Raw genomic sequence first — 23,605 nt, forward strand, 5'->3', positions numbered from 1 at the left:
TTTAATTCAGTTCTTCCTTGTCTGGCAGCATTGATGCCCAATGTTAGAGCTGTTTTCTTCTTTCTTTTCCCAGAAATGTCCTTCCTGCCTGACTTGGGAATCTTCACCATGGGCATGTGGTCTATTGGTCTTGGAGCTCTTGGTGCAGCTGTGACAGGGATCGTCATTGCTAACACTGATTTATTTTTGTCCAAACCAGAAAATGCTACGTTGGAGTTTTTAGAGGAGATAGAGCTAAAATCTTTGGGATCAGGTAAGATTCTGGATGTTTCAGCCTACATTCTTCTATAATTTAGTTTTTATAAGAACCTTTGTAAGGAAGAAAACCTTTGATGGAAGATGTTTTCTTAGTCTTTTTTTGTTATGACACTTAGTTGGTGTCTTTGATAGCTGATAATTCTGGTGAAGGAAAAGCAGCCAAAATTATTACTTCTGGATGAAACGTGACATGCTTCTAAAAATCAATAAAACAAAAATACCCTGCTATGCATACAGTTTTGGGTTTTTTTTTCTGATAGAACTGTTTGAATGTGGAATTCCCTGCAGTGGTTTTTGTTGGTCCTTAAAGCATTAGTCATTATAAGGAAGAATGGCTGATATTATTGTTGATGCTGTTTCTCCTGTATACACAGAACAAAGGACATTCAAAGCAGGTGAACTATGGAAGAAAAATGGTGCAGTGATCATGGCTGTGCGAAGACCTGGATGTTTTTTGTGCAGAGAGGTAATTGCTGAGCTTAGGAATTAATTAGGAAGAGTTGAGCTCTACTTGCATAGATACCTTTAAATAAAGGGAGGGGATGAATAGGACAGATACATCTGAATTATATGAAAGGGCTTGTTTCCTAGGCCAAACTGGTCACCAGCTAACAGCATGCTTAGTTTTCTTTGCAGCTGATTTGTATAGCCTGATTTATATAGATTTATGTAGCTGATTTGTACAGATCCTGAGAATTTTCCTTCTGAAGGCAATGGCTTCATCATTTTTACATCTGTCAGGGACCTAGCCCATGATAATTATAAAGGGAGATTACACAAAATATGGCTAGTAAGGAGTCTTTTGAGCTAGTTATATTCCCTGTGTCCAAAATAAGCCTCCATGAGCCTTTATGAGTCTCTGGTCAAAAGCAGCCCAGGACTAGACTGGCAAAAAGCCATCATATAAAGCTTATCAGCAAAAAGATGGGCATAAAGGGGGAGACCCTCACTGTTCTGGATGCTGCATGTGAGGCAGGAAGGTGAAGAGTCTGAAGACAAGGAGTTACTGTTTGCAACAAGGAGGGTTTGGAAACACAATCTGATCCTTTAAGTTGGCATTAGGCTCCTTGGGTGGAGGTGGGAGGAGACACTTAAAATATGATTTGAATGTACCATGTGCCTGGGAAGAGCCATAACTTGCACCTTGGCGATTATTTTTCTCATAGCTATGAGGGAAAGAATAGCAATTACATTGTTACTCACTATAACATGGAGTAATTAATATTGCAACCTCTTAAGTAAGGGATCTGCTCCTATCAGTGGGAACTGCTTAAGTATGTGTACAATTCGTGGAAGGTTAAATATTAAAGTCCTTTGCTCTCAGAACAGGTGTAGCGTAGGCAGGGAGAGAATGCACTACATGCCTGACTGTGCTTTTCACATACAGTCAGACAGGAATTCATTAAGGTTTTGGGGTTTTTTTTAATACTAACTTCCTAAGTAGAAATAAAGTGCTGATTCAGGGAACTGTGGGTTGACGTTATTTTTTTGTTTGTTTGCTTGTTTCAGGGAAAAATGGAGGTGAGAAATTTAATTTTTTAGTTCTTATTTTTGGTTCAAAACTTCGAATTGTTAAGAGAGGCAGTCATACTACTGAGCAGCTAATTAGGGCAAATAAGTGTATTTTAACTGTGAAAATGTTTAAAAAAGCTTTTAAGTTGCCTAAACTGAAGTTATTTTGGACTGTGGTGTGTTCAAAGCATTTTTGTGAGTTGACTCTCACCTTTCTCCCAAGAAAAAGTTTGCCGATTCAGTCTGCCATTTGTTTTGTTCCATTAATGTTTCCCCATAGTGTGAAAGCTGCTTCTTTCTCCACTGTCACTGACTCTGAGCTGATGGAATGGTTCAATATAGTGGCTTGCTGTATCTGTTAACATGCAGGCAGTATCCTGGCTTGGGTTTTTTTTTGCAAGAACTAAGGTACAGTTGGTTCCCTCTATCTTACACCTTGGAAAGAGTATTAAATTTGGTCCTTGTTGAGAGCACCAAGAACAAATATATACTTCCCTAGACACAGGGGTAGTATCAAAAAGTGGCCATTCTACCTCATAGATCACCGACCTAATTTCAGTGGGGAAGACATGCATCCTTTATCCACTGCAGAGGATGTCACAAATCCTTTTGGATCATTGAGAACTGAGGCCTGTAGACTTAAGAAATACAGTCTTTTATCTTTATCATCTGCATCCTAAATCATCTGATTCTTTTTTTGTTATTTAATGTAAGACTATATTTAACAGAACTGCACTTCTGCATCTCATAGTCTGTATCCAGCCATGCAGTGATCCAGTGCTCCAGTCATTGTGAAAGTGCTGTGGGCTTGCTAAATATTGTAGGCATCAGCTCAAGCAGTCTGAAGTAGCAGAAGAGCTATAGTTAAACTATTAGAGGGACCAGCTGAAATGGGAATTGTTCTTTGGGGTTGCCTCTGCCTTGGTGGGGAGAGGAACTGTTACGTGATATAATTTGCCCACAAAACCAGACTTCTTTCTCTTCTTCAAAAGGCTAATCAAGGTTTGATGGTATTGCTGTCTCTCCAGAGACAGTCATTTCAGGGCACTCCTGCACTAGCCTGGAATGTCAGTTCTCAGAAATATTACGTCACAATAGAAATCTTTTTTGTTTTGTTTGTTACAAGATTTTTGAATGATATAAAAAATCCCAGACAAAATTGTTCTGTTGTTACTAATGCCCCTTTTAGGAAGATTGTAATGCATTTTGTTGAGGGAAATCAGAAAATTATTACCAGACCTCTAAGAAGAGAAACAAGGGAAAAGATCTAACAAGTGAAAGCATTGATCCTTTAATTCTCACCATAAACCATAGAATGGTTTGGGTTGAAAGATACCTCAAAGATCAGGTAGTTCCACCCCCCTGCCATAGGCAGGGACACCTTCTACTAGATGAAATTAAACTAATTTGTAATGTGCAGTCTCATCTGTTGGAAACCTCAGAGGTCTTTGTACAAACTGTGGGATGTGGGATTCCTTCAGCAGAACAAAAAGTACAGCAGATGAGTGTTGACACCTTGCACTCCCACACACCAGAAGAAGCATTATTCCTTCTGGGATACTGAAGGTGTGTGAAGAAACTCTCTGATTATTTTCACTGTGGGGATCTAGAAAGGAGAGTACATCTTCACTCCATTACTTACTCTGCACTTGCATAGCCTGCTTTGGCATAGAGCCCTCAAAATAGCTTGCAAAAAGGTCTGATAATGATGGCTTTCTATTTGGATAAAAAGATTGGAAATTCTGGCCTGGGAAGGTTAAGTGATGTGTGTCGGCAGTATCTTTTTAATGTTCTGTAAACACTTGAAAAGATAGTTGGAGTCCTAGCACAGGCAGGGTATACCTACAGCTTTGAGTTGAAAACACATTTTCTCCAGGATTTTAGTATTTTATCCAGTAAATGCTCAAAAGATCTCCTTTCTCCATGCTTACTGAAGAAAATTTTACTAAATCTAACGAAGACCTGCCTGTGAGTAAAGCTAGCTTAAAAGTCTGATTTATAGGTCTGTTTCTGTTTTGTGCCTCAAGTTGGAATTTGTGTATGTTTCTGATGTCCTTGACATTCAAGTTGAAGCTTCAAATTTCCATTTACTGTCTGAAATGTTTGGGGTTTTTTTTCCTTTCTTAGGAGGCTTCTGAGCTCTCCTCTCTGAAACCTCAGCTGTCGAAACTGGGTGTCCCTCTCTATGCTGTTGTGAAAGAGAAGATAGGGACTGAAGTGGAGGATTTTCAACCTTACTTCAAAGGAGAAATCTTTCTGGATGAAAAGGTATAGTGAAGTTGGTGTTCTCCTTTTGTTTAAAAACAAACTTGTGAATGTCCTCTTTCAAGAGCTTGTATAGAGATGGAGTGTGGTCTGAATGATAAAATATTGAGTAGCATTGCAGTTTAAGAAGTTAATTAGCTTTGCTTTTATATATATATATTCTGCTCAGCTTACAAACTGACCTGTAGCTATGCACTGACAACATGCTTTTCCAGTATTATTCCTCCCCTCCACTTTAACAGGAAAACAGGATGGCATATTATTTATTCCTTCCTTCCGCTGGCAGTGTGACATTTGTGGTATATGAATCAAGGTCTGAACGTGATAAACATAATTAATTCCTGATATACAGGCCAAATTGCAGTGATATAGTTTGTTCCAGTACAGTGGCACATGTTTTATTCCTATTTTCATGTCCTTCAAAACTACGGCCCTGCTTACTCCTTAACCTAGAAGATGCATTTAGAAATCATTTGGCTTCTGAAGGAAAAAGAATACGTAATACTCAAATCAATAGCAGATATGTTAATCTTCCCTCCACATTCTGCCTGTGTGAAAGAATCAGGCTGATTTAAAAAACCAATCAACCAGATTCACAAAACCGAAACCCCAGAGAAAACAGGTGATAAAAGTTTCAGGACTTATATCCCTACTAGGATTTTTATTGTCATACTTCAGAAACAAGAAAAAAAGTGTTTATCACAAAGCACCCTTGTTGTCAGCAATAGGGATGTAGGTATACATAGGGCTTAAATAACTGTGGATTAGCTTAAAATCCACATGAATAGTGGCAGTGCCGCAAGTTGTCTGTGTGGAGGCAAGTGGTGAGGTAGTGTGTTAAAGAGGTTAGTCCAGGTGCAGTTTCTTTTTAGCTATGCCTGGTTAGCTGTTGTGTGTTGTGACCTTTCTTGGATACAGGGCTAGGTGGTTTCCTGAATTTCATTTGGGGGAATATTTCTTTTCCCTTTGTTTGCAGAGATATGTTCTGTTTCCCTGCAGAAAGGTTTCTATGGGCCACGCAGACGAAAAATGATGGTATCAGGTTTCTTCCGCTATGGAGTCTGGCAAAATTTCTTCCGTGCTTGGAAAAGTGGATATAGTGGTAACCTGGAAGGAGAAGGATTCACCCTGGGAGGAGTATATGTGATTGGTGCTGGAAGACAGGTACTGCAGGCCATCTCCCTGGGCTTTTATGTCTCCTATGAGACTAAAAGTTTCTTCTTCAGAATTGTTCAGTTGCTGGCCAGTGGATCTGCTGTAGGGATACTAGTGTAAGAATTTCTCTCTTGTGTCTTTGACTAGGGTGTTTTACTGGAGCATCGTGAGAAAGAATTTGGAGACAAAGTCAACCTTCCATCTGTTCTTGAAGCTGCTGAGAAGATAAAACCCCAAGCTTCATAAGTAGAAAAACAGCTGCACATGTTTCTGACCACAGCTCGAAATGTAGAATGCATCTGTTTCTTGAATGTTGCAGTTAATTGCTTTTTAACTATTCAGTGATCAATACAGAGGACAGATTCTCTATTCAAATATAGAAAATCATTAAAATCTTCCTGGATCTTCTTTTGTTGCTTTGCAGCCTTTCAAGTGGTCAGGATTTCAACTGCTTTTTTGTGCCTGGCTGTATTAATGAAAGGCTGGTTCTAAAATCCGTCCTAGTGTAGATGTTTCCAGTCAGTCAGTTGAAAACCTGCCTACCTAGGGGAGCAGATCTTCGCTAAGGCTGAAGTAATGGGGTACCAGCTGAGGTTGAAGGATAATAAAACTTTATACAAAAAAAGCTTTTTTTGCTTTTTTCATTAACTTGTAAACACATTGGTGTTTGTAGAAGACTAAATCATGTCAGACTAGATTATTCTAAGATTCTGCATTCAAGAAATGCAGCTATGTCTGCCCAGTAGGTTTCTTGTTAACTGCTGGCTCTAGATCTTCCAGCTCTTTGTGTTATTCCCTGCAAAGAAGATTGAAGACATCTGATGTTCACTTCAGAAGATAATTGTGGCATGAGTGCAAGTTCCTTCTTGTTTTTAAGATTCTTTAAAAAAAACAAGAAAGGGATAGTATCAAATAGCAGATTAGGTAGATCCAGTCTTGAATTCTGTAGTAGAATGACTGGGCCATTACTCCTAAAAATAGATGTAGTGTTGCACAATATGATTCATGACAGCCAGCACCATGCATAGCCAAGTATATGCACCTAGGCTGAAATGTGAACACGGCAGCGTGAATTTTACAAATGTGCTAATGTTTCAAAGTTTAAACAAAATTTTAACATTTCACTTAGAGGATTATCAAGTGTTGTGTATCCTTCATTAGCTGGTGTATGTAAGAGGCTAGGTAACTATGAAAATACATGGCCTGGGACATACTAAGCTAGCAGAAGTATTCTTTTGTCCTGGCAGCAGGTGAGTCTGAACTGTCATTCTGCTTTCTTCTGGCCTTAATGAAACCTTCATGTATGATTTGTGCTGAGGGCAGGGATACTTTGTACCTCTGAAACTTTGGTAATATGCCTATTTCTGCTCTGTGTGCCTGTCCCGTCTGTATTGTTGAGCTGTGTGCAAAAAAATGGTCATACATTATGCTGACTGTATTAAACCTAAATGCTAGAAACTCTAGAACTTCACAAGCAGTTAGGCCTGGCCTTAGTCTGTGTTATGGAGTAATCACTTATGGAGGGTTTAAAATTGCATCATTATGGATGAAATCCTGACCTTTTTTTTATTATTATTATTATTTATGTCCAGCAGAACTAATTTTAACTAAAAACATTGATGTGCTCTTCAAAGTTTGTTCTTCACAGTTCCCTAAAACAACACTAGCAGTACAGATTTTGAGTGACTTACATGCATCAAGATATTTCATTTGAAAACAAGGGAAATTGGACTCACATGCTACTATCAGGTGAAATTTGTGTTTAACTGTCTGTACTGAGGGATGAATGAAGGATCAGGAGTTTGGAAAGTAGAGCAGCAAAGTCTGCAACAAATTGACTGCACAATTCAGACTTTCTCTATAAAGGCTCCCCTAGGAATCATGGACAGGTGCAGAGAACCATGTATTGTCTCTGTCCATGTTCTGAGCTGCTTTTGTAAGCATGCCCATAAAACGGTGTCAAGAAGCTGTTGGGTGCTTGAAGACATAAAATGAGAGACTGGAGGTGGGCTCCTCTGAATGGCATCCAGAGCAGCCAGGCAACTGCCAAAAGTTGTGCTTGAGGGCTTTTTTGTCCTGGGTTTTAGCACTGAAAGGAAGTATCCATATCGTGAGTGCTTGCCTGACACAAGGCACCTAAAACTCTACAAACCTGCAAAGTTCAAAGCATTGTATAAGTGTCCACTTGTCTGCAGTAGGCGTATTGTTACTGTGGAGTGCGATAGGAAACATGCTGAAAGAAATGGGTGTGAGCTACTGTTTCTTAGTTGCAAAATGCAATTAATTACAGAAATCTTGCTTCCAATAGATTTCTGGATCATGGCTCCTGTAGAGTTTTGACTTTTCTTTCCAGTGGGAACTGGAAAGCTTTGCCATTTCCAGAGAACACATCTTGCATATAGAGACAGGCAAAGAAGTTACTGATCTTAGACCTGGATTTCAGGCCTTGTTCCAAAGGCTGTTTATGCCTTTCACATAAACATGAAATGTGAAAGACATAAACAGTCCTTGGAGAATAGGATGGAAGCCAGACAAATTCCAGGAAATACAAGATAAACTGAAGTGCCTTTAGAACCCTGCTAAATCTGGAGAGCATCTATTTACAATCTTCCGTACACATAATTGTATTCCAACCACTCTAACAGAACTGGGCACTGGTTCTGTCAGTCAGACTGCTGAAAGTCCCGGACAATGACAAAGATGACACACGCAGGGTTGCAGTGTTGCTCTTAGCTGACCCAAAGGGGACTGTGTTTTACCATCTTGGAAGCAGAAGCAGGAAGCCATCACGTCCAGCATTTAGAATGTTTAGCTGAAGTATAATGGCTGTTAAACATAGTAATGCTACAACAAGATGAAATGTTCTTCTACTGTAGAAACATTTTTGGAAAGAACTGTGAAGTCCTTTTGAGCATGTTTATTAAAATTCTCGTGGAGACTAAAAGTTCTCTGTTCTGTCAGTTTCAGCAAAGACATACATACTGTAACTCATTAGACAGATTTGGAAGAGTGTGTTTTCTTACTGCTAATAGCAATAGTTCCCCTAAACAGGTAGTGGGCCAGTGTACTTGATTTGAAAGTTAAGTAAGCTTACCCACATTTTGAAGTTCTCTAACCCTGTCTTTTGGTCAGTCAGAGATCAAGTGAAAATTTGGAATCACAAAAGTTCCAACTGGTAGTTGAAAACATTCTGAAGAATTACTACTAATAAATGTTTGGGTTTGGGTTTAAACTAACCTTGGGACTTTTTTGGAGTTGACTCATCCTTCCTGAACTCCCTCTTGACAAAAAAATACATGGTGCTTAGGAGCAGTTAATAGGAATTGGAAATAGGTGGTCTCAAAGAAATAAAAAAGACAGCAAAATAGTAAAGGAGGAACAAGTGAATTTCTGATGCTGGAGACTGTGAGGTCTGACTATCTGGGTTTAAAAATATTTTCTTCTTTAAATATGGAATGTTATTAAAAACTAATTTATTTAATTGTTGATTTTGTTGTACCAACAGCTACCTCTGCTGGCTCAGTTCCTTGTGTGCATCTGTTTTGTTTTGCTTGGGGTGTTTTTTCCTTTTAACACAACATGTACACAAACTCTAAATCCTCAGTACATCAAATATCACATCACAGTTCAACATTCAGCTGGTTACTGGAAACTTTAATAACTTAAAGTTTGCTTATTCTGACTTGAGAAACAAACCTCCCCTGTAGTAATTTCTCTTCAATTGACTTTCCCGTGTTTGTAAGCATGTCCATCCTCCTTTTTTCAGTGCAGAAACAGGTTTGGGAAAAAAAATAGAAAATGCTGTGAAATCAATGGTGTAGATGTAATACAGGAAGGTGCTTTTCACTTGAACTTTTAAAAATACCGATTGCATTTCCTAGCAGTGATGATGTCATTTTAAAGCCATTAGAAATATAGTCTGTCTTAAAGGGTATTTTCTGTTTCTTGTTTCCCAGTGTGGGTTATCCATTTCCACGGCTGTCAGACTGCCTGCAGTTGGTGCGAATATCCACAAGGAGAAGTGCCAAGGCATCCCTGCCATTCTCTGATGCCTTTCCTGTAATGCACTGTGGTAGAAAAGAGCAAATCTTTTTCTCCCTGAACCACTGGATGTCACTGCTACCCCAGCCAAAGCGAAGGTCAGCACTAAATCCGAGGGTTATTTTCTGCAGTAAAAGATTTGCATAACAAAGATGCCAGGAATGGACCACAATAGATTCCGATTAACCTGGAAGAAAGTTGTTAGAAGAAACACATACTCCTGCCATCTTTTTACTTATGTGGATGTTTTCCTTTTAAAATAAGGAGCTAAAAGGAAGAATATACTGTATTGAATGGTGCTGTCTGTGGTATATAGACATTTTTAAATGAGTGGGGGGGGGATAAATTATTAACAGACTTACTGTTACTCTTACCAATGGTTTACGGTTTCAGGCTTCCTTTATCCCCCAGGCTTCTGTCAGACGCTGATGGAGGAGAGTAGACAGGTGCAATAGCCACTTGGTAACAGCAGAGGGAGCCATGGAGATGGAAAAAATATTGCGGAAACGACGCATAAAGTTAAATTGCTTATTGTCTATTCCACTCTCGTTTTATTTGATACCTAAATAGTTGAATCATAATTTATCCTTCTTCTAATTGATCTCTAAAATTTTATAAAGTATTTTCCTAAAATAGTTCTACTTTCTCTTTCAGATCCATCTACTGATTTCTTTGCAGTCATTTAAGATCTCTCAGTAGCTTCTGTGGACTTTTCCCCCCTTCACGCACCTCTCTCTTAACCTTGTATTTATCGAAACTACATGATAATTCCAACTGACTTCCAGCAACCTCCCTGCATAAATAAGAATTTCCACTGAAACGTTGTGTTTGATGATAATGCTGAACAGATACAGTGGAATTGGTGAGTAGCTCTGGTCATGCCATTTTCCACCAGCTACTCCTCATAATAGATCAGTCATTAATTTCAGGAAATGTCTTGGTCAGAGGAAACAGCTTTGACAAAACATACACAAACATTGGCCTGCACAAAGTCACTAAAAAAATCAGACTTTCTATTTTCATTCCTGTGGTATTACTACACCCTTTTACTGTTGAAGTGACTGCCTTTTAGGAGGTTTCCAATTTGCCCTAGCACTTAGATAATTCTTCTTTAATGGTTTAAATTTTTACCCTTATTGGCAACACAGTGAAGGACATAGAACAGAGATAACATCACAGGTAAATACATGGGACATAGTTTGAACTATCTCCATGCTAACAATGAATAATTCAACTACTCTGTGAACTGCTAACACCATTTTAAGAGAATACTTTAAAGAGAAGAGAACCTGATTTGACTGATGAATGCCCTTCTTAATTCCACAGTCCTTATATCGTAAGGCTGCTGAGTCTCCCTGAAATTTCCCATTTCCCTTGCTGAATCATAGAATCATAGAATAGTTAGGATTGGAAAGGACCTCAAGATCATCCAGTTCTAACCCCCCTGCAGTTACAATTGCACTCTCCACCTTCTCATCTCTTAGAGAAGCAGCACACTGGAGCTTTCTGTCTTGGTTCTGGACTTTCTGGCAGTGTGACTCGGTGCTCTGTAAGATGACTTAGGTTCTTTTGAGATGGGCTCTTTTTGCCACCTGATGACTGACTGACCTTTCCTAGCTCCCCTTCCTTACTTAGATCCTTTCTAAAACTCAGGTTATTCTTCTAGCATCTTCTTCCAGCTTTACCAGCCAATTACATTTACTTCGGTTCCAAGAAACCTTGACCAAGCTTGGGGACATCTCCTGCCCATCCCCCTTTAAAAAAACATTCATTTGAACAACTGCATGGAAAGCAAGAGAAGAGATTTAGCTAATGTGACCAGTGGGTGGGTTACATACACACTGCTGTGTTCTCTGACTTCAGATGGGTGTGGATGAAGGGAACTGTCCATTTATTCCATATGAATTCTACACTGGTTTTGTCCTCCTTGACCTAGTGAAGAATTATCACACAAGAGAACTAATAAGCTCACACAGTTTTATTGCTCAACAGTTCCTTTCACCCTTCAGCTAAGCGCCTGGTGGGAACGCTGCTGTCTCGGTGAGCAGCACCCCTGATCTAGGGGAAATAAGGAAGACCCAAAGTCCAAGCCCTGAAGAAGATGAAGCGAATGAAGCCAAGCCCTGAAGTGTAGTAAATGTGAGAATGCCTCTGGTGTGGAACTGCCTTCCTTAGTGTAGCTTTGCCTTCCTGCACAAAATGTATTTTCATCGTTAGTGAGGCACTGCAGAAAAGTTTATATGAGGAAGAGAATGAAGATGACAGAATTGTTTCCCTGTGCCAAGAGAGATCATTAGGTACAGAATAGATGGGATGAGGAGCAGTGCCTGGAAGTTAGGAGCTAAGCTAGAGAGGGAAGGGGAGGGCATTTCCAACTGCCAGGCAGAGACTACCTCAGGTGTGAGCTATCACTTGCTCAGCACATGGGTTTAAAAACCACGACTCAGCTCCTCTCTCCTCACCCTCCTATATTCCCAGCACCTCGAAAGAGAAATTTAAAAGCCCGAGGACGCTTTAAGAATTAAAATACTTTTCGGGGTATTCTTTTTTTGTTGTTTTCTTCTCACTTTCTGGCTTTTCAAGTAAAGCTCGATCGCTCCTTCACTATCACCCTGAGAGTGCTGCCCTCGGGCTGGGAACAAACGCGGCTGAGGGCACGGGCCGCAGGAAGCACCCTGCCGAGCTCCCTCAGCCCAGGGCGGGGCGTGGGGCAGGCCGGTTCTGCGCTTCTCTTCTGCAGGGTGGGAGACGCGGCCATGTCGACAGCAAAACTAGCTCAGAATAACCGAAGCTGACAGCCTCGGTGGAGGCCACGGCCCTCTAAGCCGCCGGAGGGGGCTGCGGACACAGCCCGAGGGGAAGCGGCAGCGTGAAGGACGGTTCTTCCTGCCGCTGGGACGGGGGCCTCCGCGCTCGCAGCTCCGCCAGGCCTCGGGGGTCCTCCCAGGGTGCCTGTGGATGTCGCAGCCGGAGAAGCCACTGGGAGGCCTGCCGGACCCTGTGGGGCTGGAGGAAGAGCTGTGTTTCCCGTGCGTCCCCTTTGTGTGAAGCACGGCTGCGTGTGGGGAGCAGGCGTGGCCGGAGGAGCGGGCGTGCATTTCCGCGCTTCCTGGCCGCCGGTGCGAGCACGGCAGCGGGAGTGCGGCTCGGCTCTGCAGAGAGGTACCCTTATCGCGGGGAGGTTTCCGGGTGTTGCCACGCCGTGTCCATGGACTAGCCGAGGCAGTGGAGGGAGCCCCGGTTACACCGACAGCCGCCTGACCCCCCCGCCCAACTTGGCGAAACTTAGCGAGTGAGCAGGCTGCTGCCCCTGGTGAGTTCCTGCGCGCCGGGCCGGCATCCCCTGTAGCCCCCTGAGCCGGGGGTCACGGGTCACAAAATGCCCCTTTCTGCCCCTCGTCTTTAAGCACAGGCATTTTGATTTCCCCTGGACCATGGCTATCTATTGCAGTGTTCTTTGAGAGCTATCAGCCATTGGACCGGGTGGGGAGTAAGCCCTGCTCGACTGCCCTCCTTCGGGACGGGCAGCAGCCCTCCGGCTTCCAAGTTTCCCTAAGACGGTGAGGTTTTGCCATTGTCCTTGTCCGTTAAAGGAAGCCGGAGAGGCCGGGCGAGGCTTCCTCTGGGAGTACACGCGGAGTTCAGTGAGGTGTCACGAGGGACAAAAACAGTTTTGTTTCCTAATCTTTTAAAAAGCCTTTCGGGGTACTGCAGCCGCAGGGCGGATTTTGGCTGGTCCTTACTTCGCCGGCCCCCCGGCTGCTGCTAGCCTCTCAGTTCAGGCATTGCGCTTAGGAGAAGCAAGTGTCCTGTGCTTATAAGAATTGAGGCCTGTAACTTTTGTTTATTATTGTTTTAACTTTAATTGAGTGCGAGCTGTGTTAGCGAGGAACCTTTCTGACACCCTTTCTCCTGCTTGCCGAAACAGGCCTGGCCGCTGAGGTGAGGCTTGGAGAGGCGAGCCGAGGCCGCGCTGAACTGCCGGCTTGTTTCGGCTCCTGAGGGTTCCCAGGAATGGTGTTTGGATAGTTGTCATATCACCAGTTCCTGTTTGGTCATTGACGTTCTACCTGGTTGTCTTTAGGTTCAGGTGAATGTCTTGTTTCTGGTCTGTGACCACTACAGAGCGCTGCTGAGAAGCCGCTACATACAGACCCTATGAGAAGAGTTCAAGTGAAATATCTTTGCACTGTTCATGTGGAGAAAGTGTTGGTGTGGTTTGTTTTGGGTTTTGTTTCTTATTCCCTTTGTAAACCTTTTTTATAAGGAAGGGAATGGCCCTTGTGCATTTCTAGGGAGAGGGTTTAGGTGAAGCTCAAAATGCTTGGTATAACAGAGGACCTGTGATGTAATACCTGCCTACCTTCAGTACTGTATTTGTGTGTGTGGAACAAACCGCGACGTTACACTTCCAGATTATGTGCATAAGGTTGTTAAGCGTACATCTAACTTTACTTCACATACTTCATGTAGACTTTGTGGTTTCATTTTGAGCCTTTCTGTTTAAAAAAACAAACAAACAAAAAAGCCACCAAGCTGTAAAAGTAAGTTATTTATGTTGATTTTCGTTTCCTTATAGGGCCTGAAAGGTGATGGTAGTGGAGGGAAGGTTATTTTAGGATAACTGGCAGGATAAGATTTTTCCAGTACAGCCTTTCTCTTCTTTTTCTTTGTTTCTTTGTTTCTTTCTGTCTTTTTTTGTTATTGGGACATAAAGCTTCTGACCTAGAGCTCTGGAATAAAATGGAAGGAAACCAGCTCCTAGAGAATGGAATTACAGAGTATGTCTTGTTCCGAAATGCTCGGTGGGATGCTGATTCCTTTCTGGCTATCTCCAGCAGTGAGTTAAGCATCAGTACTCACATGTTCTTAGAACTTCCTGAGCCACTTCATATTTACAATAAATGTGTGAAATTCAGTGCTTGGATGTGGATAGTTAAAGTGCTACTACTGCTTGCTTGACAGAGGAATTGTGTGGGGAGAGAATGGGTCAGATAGGAACTTCGGTGTAGTCATTGGTGTAAAGTAGGAATGAGCTATGGAGGGGAAAATGCTTCACAGCTTTTGGGTATTTTTGTTGTATTTTTAAACAAACACAGGACATCTCTGTTGATAGAATAAGTGTTCTTTATCCTCTGGCTAATGACATGGGAAGAGGGTACTTTTAGGGTGTGATGTATGTCTTAGCTCTGTTCTTGTGAGGTGGATTGGAACAAATATAGTAATATCACTTGTGCTTTAGAAAATTTTCATATTCAAAATTACCATGCCACTGAAACAATAGTTTTTTGAAGTAGTTTCCCAAAAGTTTGGAAGTGCATTTGTAATACTGTGGAAAACCAATGTACAAGTAAGTTACATGGTTGTCATTTTGCTTTTGTTGATTTTGCTCGTAGATGAACTTGCTAAAAGGTAAGGTCTAGAACTAAATCAGAATAATTAAAAGTTACTCCTCTGTCTGGTGTGTGCTCTATGTGATTTTTATTTAGTGTAAGTTGACTCAGCTTCATTTGTAGATTCCTTTGTGTTACTGTTCTTTCCAGTCCCCAGGTAAGAAAGACCAAATCAGAGGAAACCTCACAAGGCTAAACTGAGTTGTCATCTTGGCTCTGGGCATAGGCTTTGCATGACATTTAGTGCATTGTAGAATAATTAATCTTGTGCTGTTTGCCTGTTTAAAGCCTCTTTTAAACCCTCTTCCTTGTCCCCTTGCACAGGGGAGGCAGGGTGGCAGAAAAGAAAGAAAAACAAATACATTTTTTTGTTAGGAATAGTGTCTGTGCAAGAGCCTTCATGTAGGTAACATACCTGACAGGACTGAAATGGGTTATGTTCTGGGCTTACATTTTTCTGCCTTTGAGCTTTGTAATGCATAATGAAAGGATCATAAAAAGCCCTCCCTCCAAGCCCTAAAATGCTATCTAACTGGGACACTTTCAGAAAAGCCCACAAGTAAAAGCATTCTTGATTCACATAAGGCATACATGTCCCCTTTGTTTGAGCCCTAAACTGCTATCTAATTGGGCAAACTGCAGCTGAGAAGGACCTGGGAGTATTGGTAGGCAGTAAGTTGACTGTGAGCTGACAGTGTGGCTTTGCTGCCATAAGGGCCAACGCTGTCTTGGGGTGCATCTGGAGGAGTGTGGCAGCAGGTCAAGGGAGGTGATCCTCCCCCTGTACTCGACCTTTGTGAGGCCACATCTGAGTACTGTGTCCGGTTCTCAGCCCATCAGTACAAGAATGAAAAGGAGCTACTGGGGAGGGTCCAGTGGAGGGCCACAAGCATGATTAAGGTTCCGGAGCATCATTTATGAGGAGACATTGTGAAAGCCTTGCCTGTTAAGTCTAGAGAAGATTAAGAGGGCATCTCATTAATGTGTATCAGTATCTCAAAAGTAGGTGCCAGGAGGATGGTACCAGGCTCTTTTCAGTGGTGCCCAGTGACGGGACAAGGAGCAATGGCCATAAACTGAAACAGGAAGTTTCACCTAGACATGAGGAAGAACTTCTTTATGTTGAATGTGGCAGAGCACTGGAGCAGGCTGCCCATGAGGGCTGGGGAGTCTCCCTCTCTGGAAACATTCAAAACCTGCCTGGATGTGTTCCTGTGTAACCTGCAATAGGTGACCCTGCCATGGGGGGGGTGTCAGACTAGATGATGTCCAGAGGATCTTTTCCAACCCTTGTGATTATGTGATTGTCTTTTGTGTTGAAGATTTAACTTTTTGCTCTTACATGTAGCAAGAAGGTTGTTGACATGGTGTGTTAAGAATTTGGTTATGTCCAGATGCAAGTGTGTTAGATAATCTGTGTGAAGAAATTGTAAACTAATTTCTAATGAATAACTGAGGAATATATCCCTTATAGATTGTGTTTTGTCTTGAGGCTGACCTCTGATTTTCTTAGAGGGTAGTTATATGTAGCTTATGAAACTATAGTGTGTGGCTAGTCCTACAATTAATTCTCATAGTCTTCTGTCAAGGTTCCCATTGTGTGTTTTGGGTAGTACAATTTGATCACTGCTTAGCACAAGTAAATTAAACTATTGTTCTCAAATAAATTAAACTCTTGTTCTAATCTTACTGTGTTACATTAGAAATCTCAGTGAGGTGTGTGTGGGAGAATTGGAGTTCACAGAGCTATTGTGAAAACTGTTCTACAGATCCTCCCTTTATGTAATTTTTCTGCTTTTACAAAAAAAAACACCAAAACAAACCCTCCACTTGGGTAGGGTATGGTAAAGTATGTGGGTTTCAGACACCAGACAAAGGAGACATTTATGCCTCACGTGAATTTTGTGGGCTTTTAGTGCCATTCTGCTTTACACTGGCTTCCTGGGTCAAAACTTCCTGTGTCTGGTAGAACAGGCTTTTGTACTTTGGCATCTATGGTGTATTTCTAGGGCTAACAGGCTGCAATTCACAAAATCTGTGGACATGCCGTGGTTCTTATATTGCTTTACACTCAAGTACCTCAGAAAAATGAAACCCTCAAACAAGAATCACTTCAGAGAATTTTGCAGGCTATTGCTACGTTGGAGTTAAGAAATGGTCCTTTTCCAGGTGATGTCTGATTATATGTCCAAAGGACAGTCTTATGTCTTACTCATTAGTATTGCAGAGTCCTAAAATCTACAGCTTTTCTAGAGCTGTAGCATTGGTAGCTTATGTGAGGGTAGCACAGCTTGGGCAGGAACAGAATCCTTCTCCTTGACCCTTTGGCTCTTGCTCAGCCAAAAGCATCTCTTAAAGGAAAGGTTAATGACAGTGTTAGAGATGATCAAGGTGAAGCCTATCAAGGTTAGATAGTTTTAAAGTTCAGTAGTTTGGGTTCCCCCCAAAAGTCTGAGATCTGATTTTAATCTAGCAATCAAAAAAGGAGGAGCAGGGGAATTAAACATCTAGGTTCAGATGACTTAATTTTGAAACAGACACAATTTAATTACTTAAATGTAGTTGAACATCTTGTATTTAATTTTTTTTTTTTGCATTGTAAAACAGCTTTATTCTGGATGACTGAACAAAACCTGTTTTCAGTATGGTTGGTAAGCTGTAAAATCATTGTTGGTAAATTCTTCTGTTTTAGGTGTATCACAGGTGAGGGTTTAACCTGCAGAAAACAGCAATCTTCAAATATTGATGAGATAAGGGATTGCAATGTTTGCAGTTGAAACTGCTGACTTCTATGGCCAGGGTTTTGCTGACCTTCTTTACCAGTCTGACCAAAATCTCTGAATTTAAGCCTTCTGAGAGAGAAGTATTTTTCTGCTTGATTATTCTGTTACCACTTATGCAGAAAACTTTTAGCAAATGCAAATAAAATATGCTGACCACAGAGGAATGGTATCCAAACCCAGGACTCTTTGCAGGTTTGAAAAGGAATTTATTTTCCTTTCTGGTTCAAAGTGTGCCTCAGCCCATTTGGAGGAGACCACCGCTTGTTTTGCTTTGGTGTTTCCGTCTCTTCCTTTTTGGGAGCAAAGCAACAGTGTTTTCTCTCTTTCCTTGTAGTACAGCTCGTACATGATGCGTGTAAGTGAAAGAATTTCTGTTCTTCAGCAGAGTGGCTGCTTACACGTTGTCAGGGTCCAGTTGGAGAAAACCCCAGTGCCGGACCCTGTTTCATGATCTCAAGAGTGAAATTAAGACACAGATGAGGTCAAATACCGTAATCAATTAGTTGGTTTATTACAAGAGGACAATTACTGTCAAAAAAGGAAATTATTGTAATAAAGGGGATAGCTATAGGACAGATGGGAAAAAGGATGGAAAATGAAGCAAGGATTCAGGGTGCAGCAAGAGAGAGAGACAAAATCACCATTGTGGATCCAGAGGTATCCCAGTGATCTGTCGTCATTATCATTGGTGGTGGTAGTTCTTTGGGGTTTGTAGTTAGTTTCGGAGCAGAGTGTCCCCCAGAGGCCCGTTGGCAGTGGGTGTCCTCATGGAGACATCCTTCTGGAGTCCCCTTGAAGGTACCCCGTGGAGTGTGTCTCACAGAGTTGCCCTCATGGAGTGTGCCCCTCAGGATTTGTGGTAGTCATCAGTGGAGAGTGTCCTCATGGAGGTGTCCTTCTGGAGTCGTTCTTTTCATGGCAATGGCTCCCTGGCCATGTGCCCTTTAGTGATTACCTTTTTCCCCTTTTATAATGAGTTGGTGGGAGTACATCTGTTCTTCATGTCACGTATTACATGTTCCTGGTGGACTACTTTTCCTGGTTTGCATCCAACTCTTCAACTGCATGTGTCTCCCCACACCTGTCTGCAGCAATTCTTGGGAAAATGGATAGCAATTCCTTGCACCAGTCCTCCAGGTAATGGAGGGCAAGAGCCTTAGCTCTTTCCCATTCATCCCTCAGGCAGTGGATGGTGGTGTCCCGATTCATCTCCTCACTCCTTTCTCCTCGCCAATGGATGGAAGAGTCTTATCTCACTCATCTCTGAGACAAGATAGGTGGAATTCCATCTCAGCTTCTCATACCAATCTTTGAGACAATTGACAGTGGAGTCTGGTTTTCTGTGCCTTTGTCTTTAGAAGCATGTGCAAAAGCTGAAAATATTAAGTATGACTTGATCTGAACCTGAATGTGAAAGGCAAGGGTATAATAAGCATATGGCTTTGCTTTATCTTTGAAGTAAGTGTTGTTGAATGTTGTCCTGGTACTAAAAAAGAGCTTCTCTCTGTTACATTCCTAGTCTAGAGAGCAGATATTCATAACAAATTGATATAGGTCTTCCACGTGAAGACCTGTGCTGAAGCCCCCTGATGATGTTGGGGATCTTCCTTTGGCACTAACAGTATTAGGCACTTGCTGAGATTGTCTGTGTGTATGAGTTTTTGGCTTTTTTGTGATTTGTTCTATTTTGGCTTGTGTAGTGTACAAACCCAGGTTTGTTCATGTGCCCCTACAGCCCTTCCCAGAAATCTTTTTTCCTGTTTTGAATTTTTTTTGCTTCCTGCTCAAAGACTAAATAATTGATACTTGAACCTCTCTGGAAAGGTGATTTCTTTAAATAATTGATGGATTTAGAGGTAACAAGGCAGCTTCCAATTGCAGCAGCCACAGCTACAGAAAACAGAATGAAGCACAATATTCAGGATTCACAGAATGCTGTGAATTTTAATATTTAAAAAAGAACATGATTTGTTCTGCTTGGCAAGAGCTATCAACTCTTTGCTTCGGGGCATAATATCAGTGCTGAAACATGTACACTGGCATTTAGAAACTCCTGGAACAGAAAACAAAGGGAATAGCCTCAAGTAGCTTCTATTTGAAGAAAGATACCTTGAGTCGTTGGACTGGACTATAGTCTTCATGCAACAGCAGCCTTCTGACTGCTGGGATATAGAGCTGATTCTCTTGATGCCCATTTCTTTCCCTTTAATTTGTTGTTAAATGGTGCTGAGGGAAAAACTTAATGTTGAGTGGAATTTGAATACAGTGGTGTAGCTATATATAATAAAGGGTACAAAACAGCAGAGTATTAAGTTACTTCAGTTTGTCTGCATGGCAAGCTGTGGAGGAGGACGGTTCATCGAAAGTTGGTTGACTTGAAACTAATGGTTAGGCAATTTAGGGAGATGACTCAGAAGACAAGAAGAGAGCTTTGCTCAGCTGCATGCTGAGGTGGCAAAGAGTATTTTGACAAAGTGGTCATAGCAGCGGTCTGCTTCTGCAAAGCAGGAGGGACTTTAACTGAAACATTTTGTCCAGGAGGAACAAGTGAGAAGGGAAGGTGTTGTTTGGTTCTTCTGAGCTGTGCAGCTTCTGTAACCAGTCAGCCTGTTAAGATGGCAGTTTCCTGTGTTCCCACTTTTTTTTTGTTCCATTTCGAGCTATTTGGGTTTTTGCCATTTTTTTTTATTAAAGGTGCAGATTAGGATGTGTTTGTGTCTAACTTCTGTACCTTCTAATTCCCCTGGTGCATTTGCTAGCTATTGCATCTGTTAGCTGTTGCAGACTGAGGTCTGCATTGGAAAGAGCTCCAACACTTTCACTTCACGGCATTTGCTGCCCTGATCTCCTAATGACACTGTTGTTCTTGGCATACTCCTAAGAGGTGGAAAGCCTGTTTTTCCTCCTTCCCCTGGGGAGGATGTAGTCTTCCAGTGAGATAGTCAAGGGTTTCTCACAACCTGCCTGAGCACTGGCTCTTGGGGGAAGGGCTGGAGTTGTTCAAACATGGGCTTGGTCTGCAGCAGCTTTGGTGAAATAAGGTCTCCTGGGTTAAGAATGCAGGTGGTGTGCAAGGTGGAGGGGTAGCAAAAGAAAGCAAGTGTTGAAAGCATTTCCCCAGACCCATCATGCATTAACACCCTGTGCCCCCAGTAAGCAGCATTTCCTGGTGCAGGGAGGGTTTGCCACATTTGGAATGAGTGTTCCCCCGGTGTTTGAAAGCATGGGTCCTGTTACTTGGGGTGGGAATGGGGGAGTGGTGGGGTCTGGATTCAGCCCCACATCATGTCTCCATGACATGAAAACAGCATTTAACCAGAACAACTGGTGAATGTAACTAGTACTGTACATGCATTTATTTCTTAGCATGCTCATTACAAGAGATCAGATATCAATGTTGGTATTCCTTTTTTAACTTAGAGATACCTTGATCTGGTTTAAATTTTTAAAATATTTAATTATACTTAACATGTGTTTATATGCAGGAACATTCAGTGTAAAGGCTAAGAAATACAGTGTGGACGTGGACAGACTGCATGTTATACTGTAAGCAAGAAACCCTCCTCAAACCACAAAACAAATTATATGCTTGAGATTTCTTTAGTATATATTACTATAATTAGTTTGCTGTTTTTCTCTCTTATGAAAAAAAAAGAAAATGGATATCCTTTTTGGCTGAAATGTGACTGGAGATTTGAACAAGTGGCATTCCTGGAAATGGAGGAAAGCCACAGCATGTGTAAAAATTCAGGATGGTCTCAGGAAAAAAAATTAATTTATCAGCAAAGAAAGTTGGTCTTTTTCTTTCCTTTTTTCCTCAAAGTTGTGACTTATTTTTGTGATATAAAGTGCTATAACAAGCGAAGGACCCATTTTGTTCCTGAAATACTTTGGTCTGTATGGAGGTGTAGGAGTGAGCAGACATGGCTGGAATTGGTTCTGTTACTATTGGATTGCTAAATAAATTTTTTCCCTGATCACTAAATAGAAATAAAATTATTCCCCAAACTGGAAGTTCTGGCTTCTCAAGTAAAATACTTCATAAGGGTTCCAAAACCTTCTATTGGAATGAAGGCAAAAAGTCAAATTACGTGCTTGCTTTAATTTGAGACCATAAGTTTTGCCTTGTTGCTGTTGGTGTTATAGGGAGTGTGAATGTATCTGCTTTCATGAGAGGCAGTGGGAAGCAGCCAAGAAGTTTTGATCAGTTAAGATTATTCTGGCTACTTGTTTTGACAGGCTTTGGTCTCGAGTGAATAAACTCCCGGTCAGAATGACTGATGGGCTTCTGTGTGTTTCGCTGATAAGCCATCCATTGAACTGTAGTGACAGTGTCTAATGTTGGTTTCACTTATTCTGGTGTGATTTGAGTTTTAACTTGAATAAACATGGGTTAGCCTGTAGTGCTTTTGAAGATAAGGTCAGTGAAGGCCCCACCCCTGTCCTCCTGCTGTTGCCTGCAATTAAATATCAAATAGAGAGGCTGAGAGCTTACAGAATGGTCTTTCTCTCTTCTGTCTTTTGCTCATGTTTGGATGAGTGCTGGCTTTCAGACTCTTATTTCCTTGCGATGTTTAGGTTTCTTTCTGGTGCCTGTGCTGTCTCTTGTTTTAAGTCAGAATATGGAGTGTATATTTTGTTTGCAGTCAGGTGCTTGGAGCAGATTTCCCTTAACTAGGTAAGAGATCTGTGTTTTACTCAGTGCCTTGTCAGGAGCTGCTGTATGTTGGAGTGGAAAGACTTTATCTGTTCCTCATTACTTCAGTGAAACTTATGCTGGTGAAGCAGAAGTAGCATAAACCTAGTAACGTACAGTGGATAGATGAGTAAAATTGTACCTCATCTCAGTGTCAATAACAGGTGATAGCTTAAACAGCTCCAGTTGTGCAGTGTAGAATTTTTATGCCAGATTATTTGTGATGTTAGTCAAGTGAGCAGTTCACAAGAGGGTAACAAATGATGCCCACAGAGATTATTTTTCAGAATTTAAGATGTCAATATTCTGAGTGCTAGTCTTAAATTCAGAGTACTCTTACATGGTATTTCAGATGCAGTTCATCCATGTAAAAGTAGTGTCTTGAGCAAAAGCAGATGTGTAACTTCAGAGTGAGTTGTCTTGAGAGCCAGAGTGGAGCTCAGCTGAATCACTGCTTCCTTGTTTTGGGTTCAGGAGCGCTGGTGTTTGTTCCTTACAAAGTTTTTCAAAGTTGCAGTTTGTGCTGTAGTGAATAAAGCCCAGTCACCGAAAGCTGAAAATGGATAGGGATCTGTTCCAAGAGATAGTTCTGTAAAGTTTGCATTGGAGCAGCATGTGCTTGAAATATTCCTCAGATACTTTGAGGACTTTGAGTCTTCAGCACACTACAAAAAGATGTCTTAAGAAACCAGTCTGGCTTTGCTTCTAGACTGCAGCAGAAGTAGATACGTTGTACTGGTGCTCCTGAAGAGAAGCTTGTCTTTACTTGGTGAGGCCCCAGTCAGAGTTCCTTGAAGACACAATTGCAAAAATAGAGATGGCGCTTGCAGTGAGCTCCTGAGTCATCAGAAAGACTGTCCCTGTTTCCAGGAATGTGTGAGAGCTCCAAATCCTGACAGTTTTCCTTGCCTTTGGGGTGCACCAGCTTAGTCCTTACACATGAAGATTTGATGCCTAGAACCCAGGTGTCGTACTGAACATAAAGATTGCTTCAGCGGCCAGCTTCTCCCTGGGATATGAGAAGAGCAGTCTGTAGGTGCCTCTTAATTGCTCTGTTTTCAGAAGATCCTGAGAAAATCTATCAACTATCCCTGGTAAGGGATAAGTCTTCCAACTCTCTCCCCTCTTCCCCCCTACCCTTGATTGGGCACCTTCAAAGAATATGACAGTTATTTTGAATGGCACCATGTCTTGAATGAATGAACTGGTATCTTCTGATACAGATTTGCTGTTGATGGAGAAATGGAATTAAGTAGTCATAACACAACAAATGATAGTCCAAAGCATGTCTCTTCCTGCATTTTAAGAAGTCTTGCTCCTTAGTTTGTTCTTTTAACTTCGTTGGTTTACTTCACCAGCTTTGCATGACTTTATGCTTTGTATCGGCAAATGATGAGGAGAGCAGCTAACAGCTTACCAAATGAATTTTCTTCTTTGTTTTTTCTTGCCTAAGTTTTGCCCCACTTCCCCCAGCTTCATCCATTTCAGTGCGCTAGCTTCAA

At 41.6% G+C, this 23,605-nt stretch overlaps 2 protein-coding genes across 6 annotated transcripts in view; both read left to right on the forward strand.

Annotated features, from left to right (window-relative positions):
* Positions 1 to 5,811, forward strand: part of PRXL2A (peroxiredoxin like 2A) — a 24,538-nt gene extending 18,727 nt beyond the window's left edge. For all 4 annotated transcript variants that reach the window (XM_005153625.3, XM_031053481.2, XM_031053482.2 and 1 more), the window contains 5 exons: positions 74 to 253; positions 633 to 724; positions 3,898 to 4,038; positions 5,035 to 5,199; positions 5,338 to 5,811. In XM_005153625.3, the coding sequence (XP_005153682.1) occupies positions 76 to 253; positions 633 to 724; positions 3,898 to 4,038; positions 5,035 to 5,199; positions 5,338 to 5,436 (675 nt within the window). In that variant the 5' untranslated portion in view covers positions 74 to 75 and the 3' untranslated portion in view covers positions 5,437 to 5,811. The remainder of the gene's footprint in view (positions 1 to 73; positions 254 to 632; positions 725 to 3,897; positions 4,039 to 5,034; positions 5,200 to 5,337) is intronic.
* Positions 5,812 to 11,978: 6,167 nt separating this feature from the next.
* The window catches only part of TSPAN14 (tetraspanin 14), a 62,758-nt gene continuing 51,131 nt past the window's right edge, over positions 11,979 to 23,605 (forward strand). The window contains exon 1 of one of the 2 annotated variants that reach the window (XM_005153626.2): positions 11,979 to 12,544. The gene's annotated coding sequence lies outside the window, so the exon portion shown is untranslated. The remainder of the gene's footprint in view (positions 12,545 to 23,605) is intronic. The other variant, XM_031053029.2, reaches the window with a different exon arrangement.

This window comes from Melopsittacus undulatus, chromosome 4 (genome assembly GCF_012275295.1).
Source record: "Melopsittacus undulatus isolate bMelUnd1 chromosome 4, bMelUnd1.mat.Z, whole genome shotgun sequence".
In the NCBI taxonomy this organism is placed as follows: domain Eukaryota; kingdom Metazoa; phylum Chordata; class Aves; order Psittaciformes; family Psittaculidae; genus Melopsittacus; species Melopsittacus undulatus.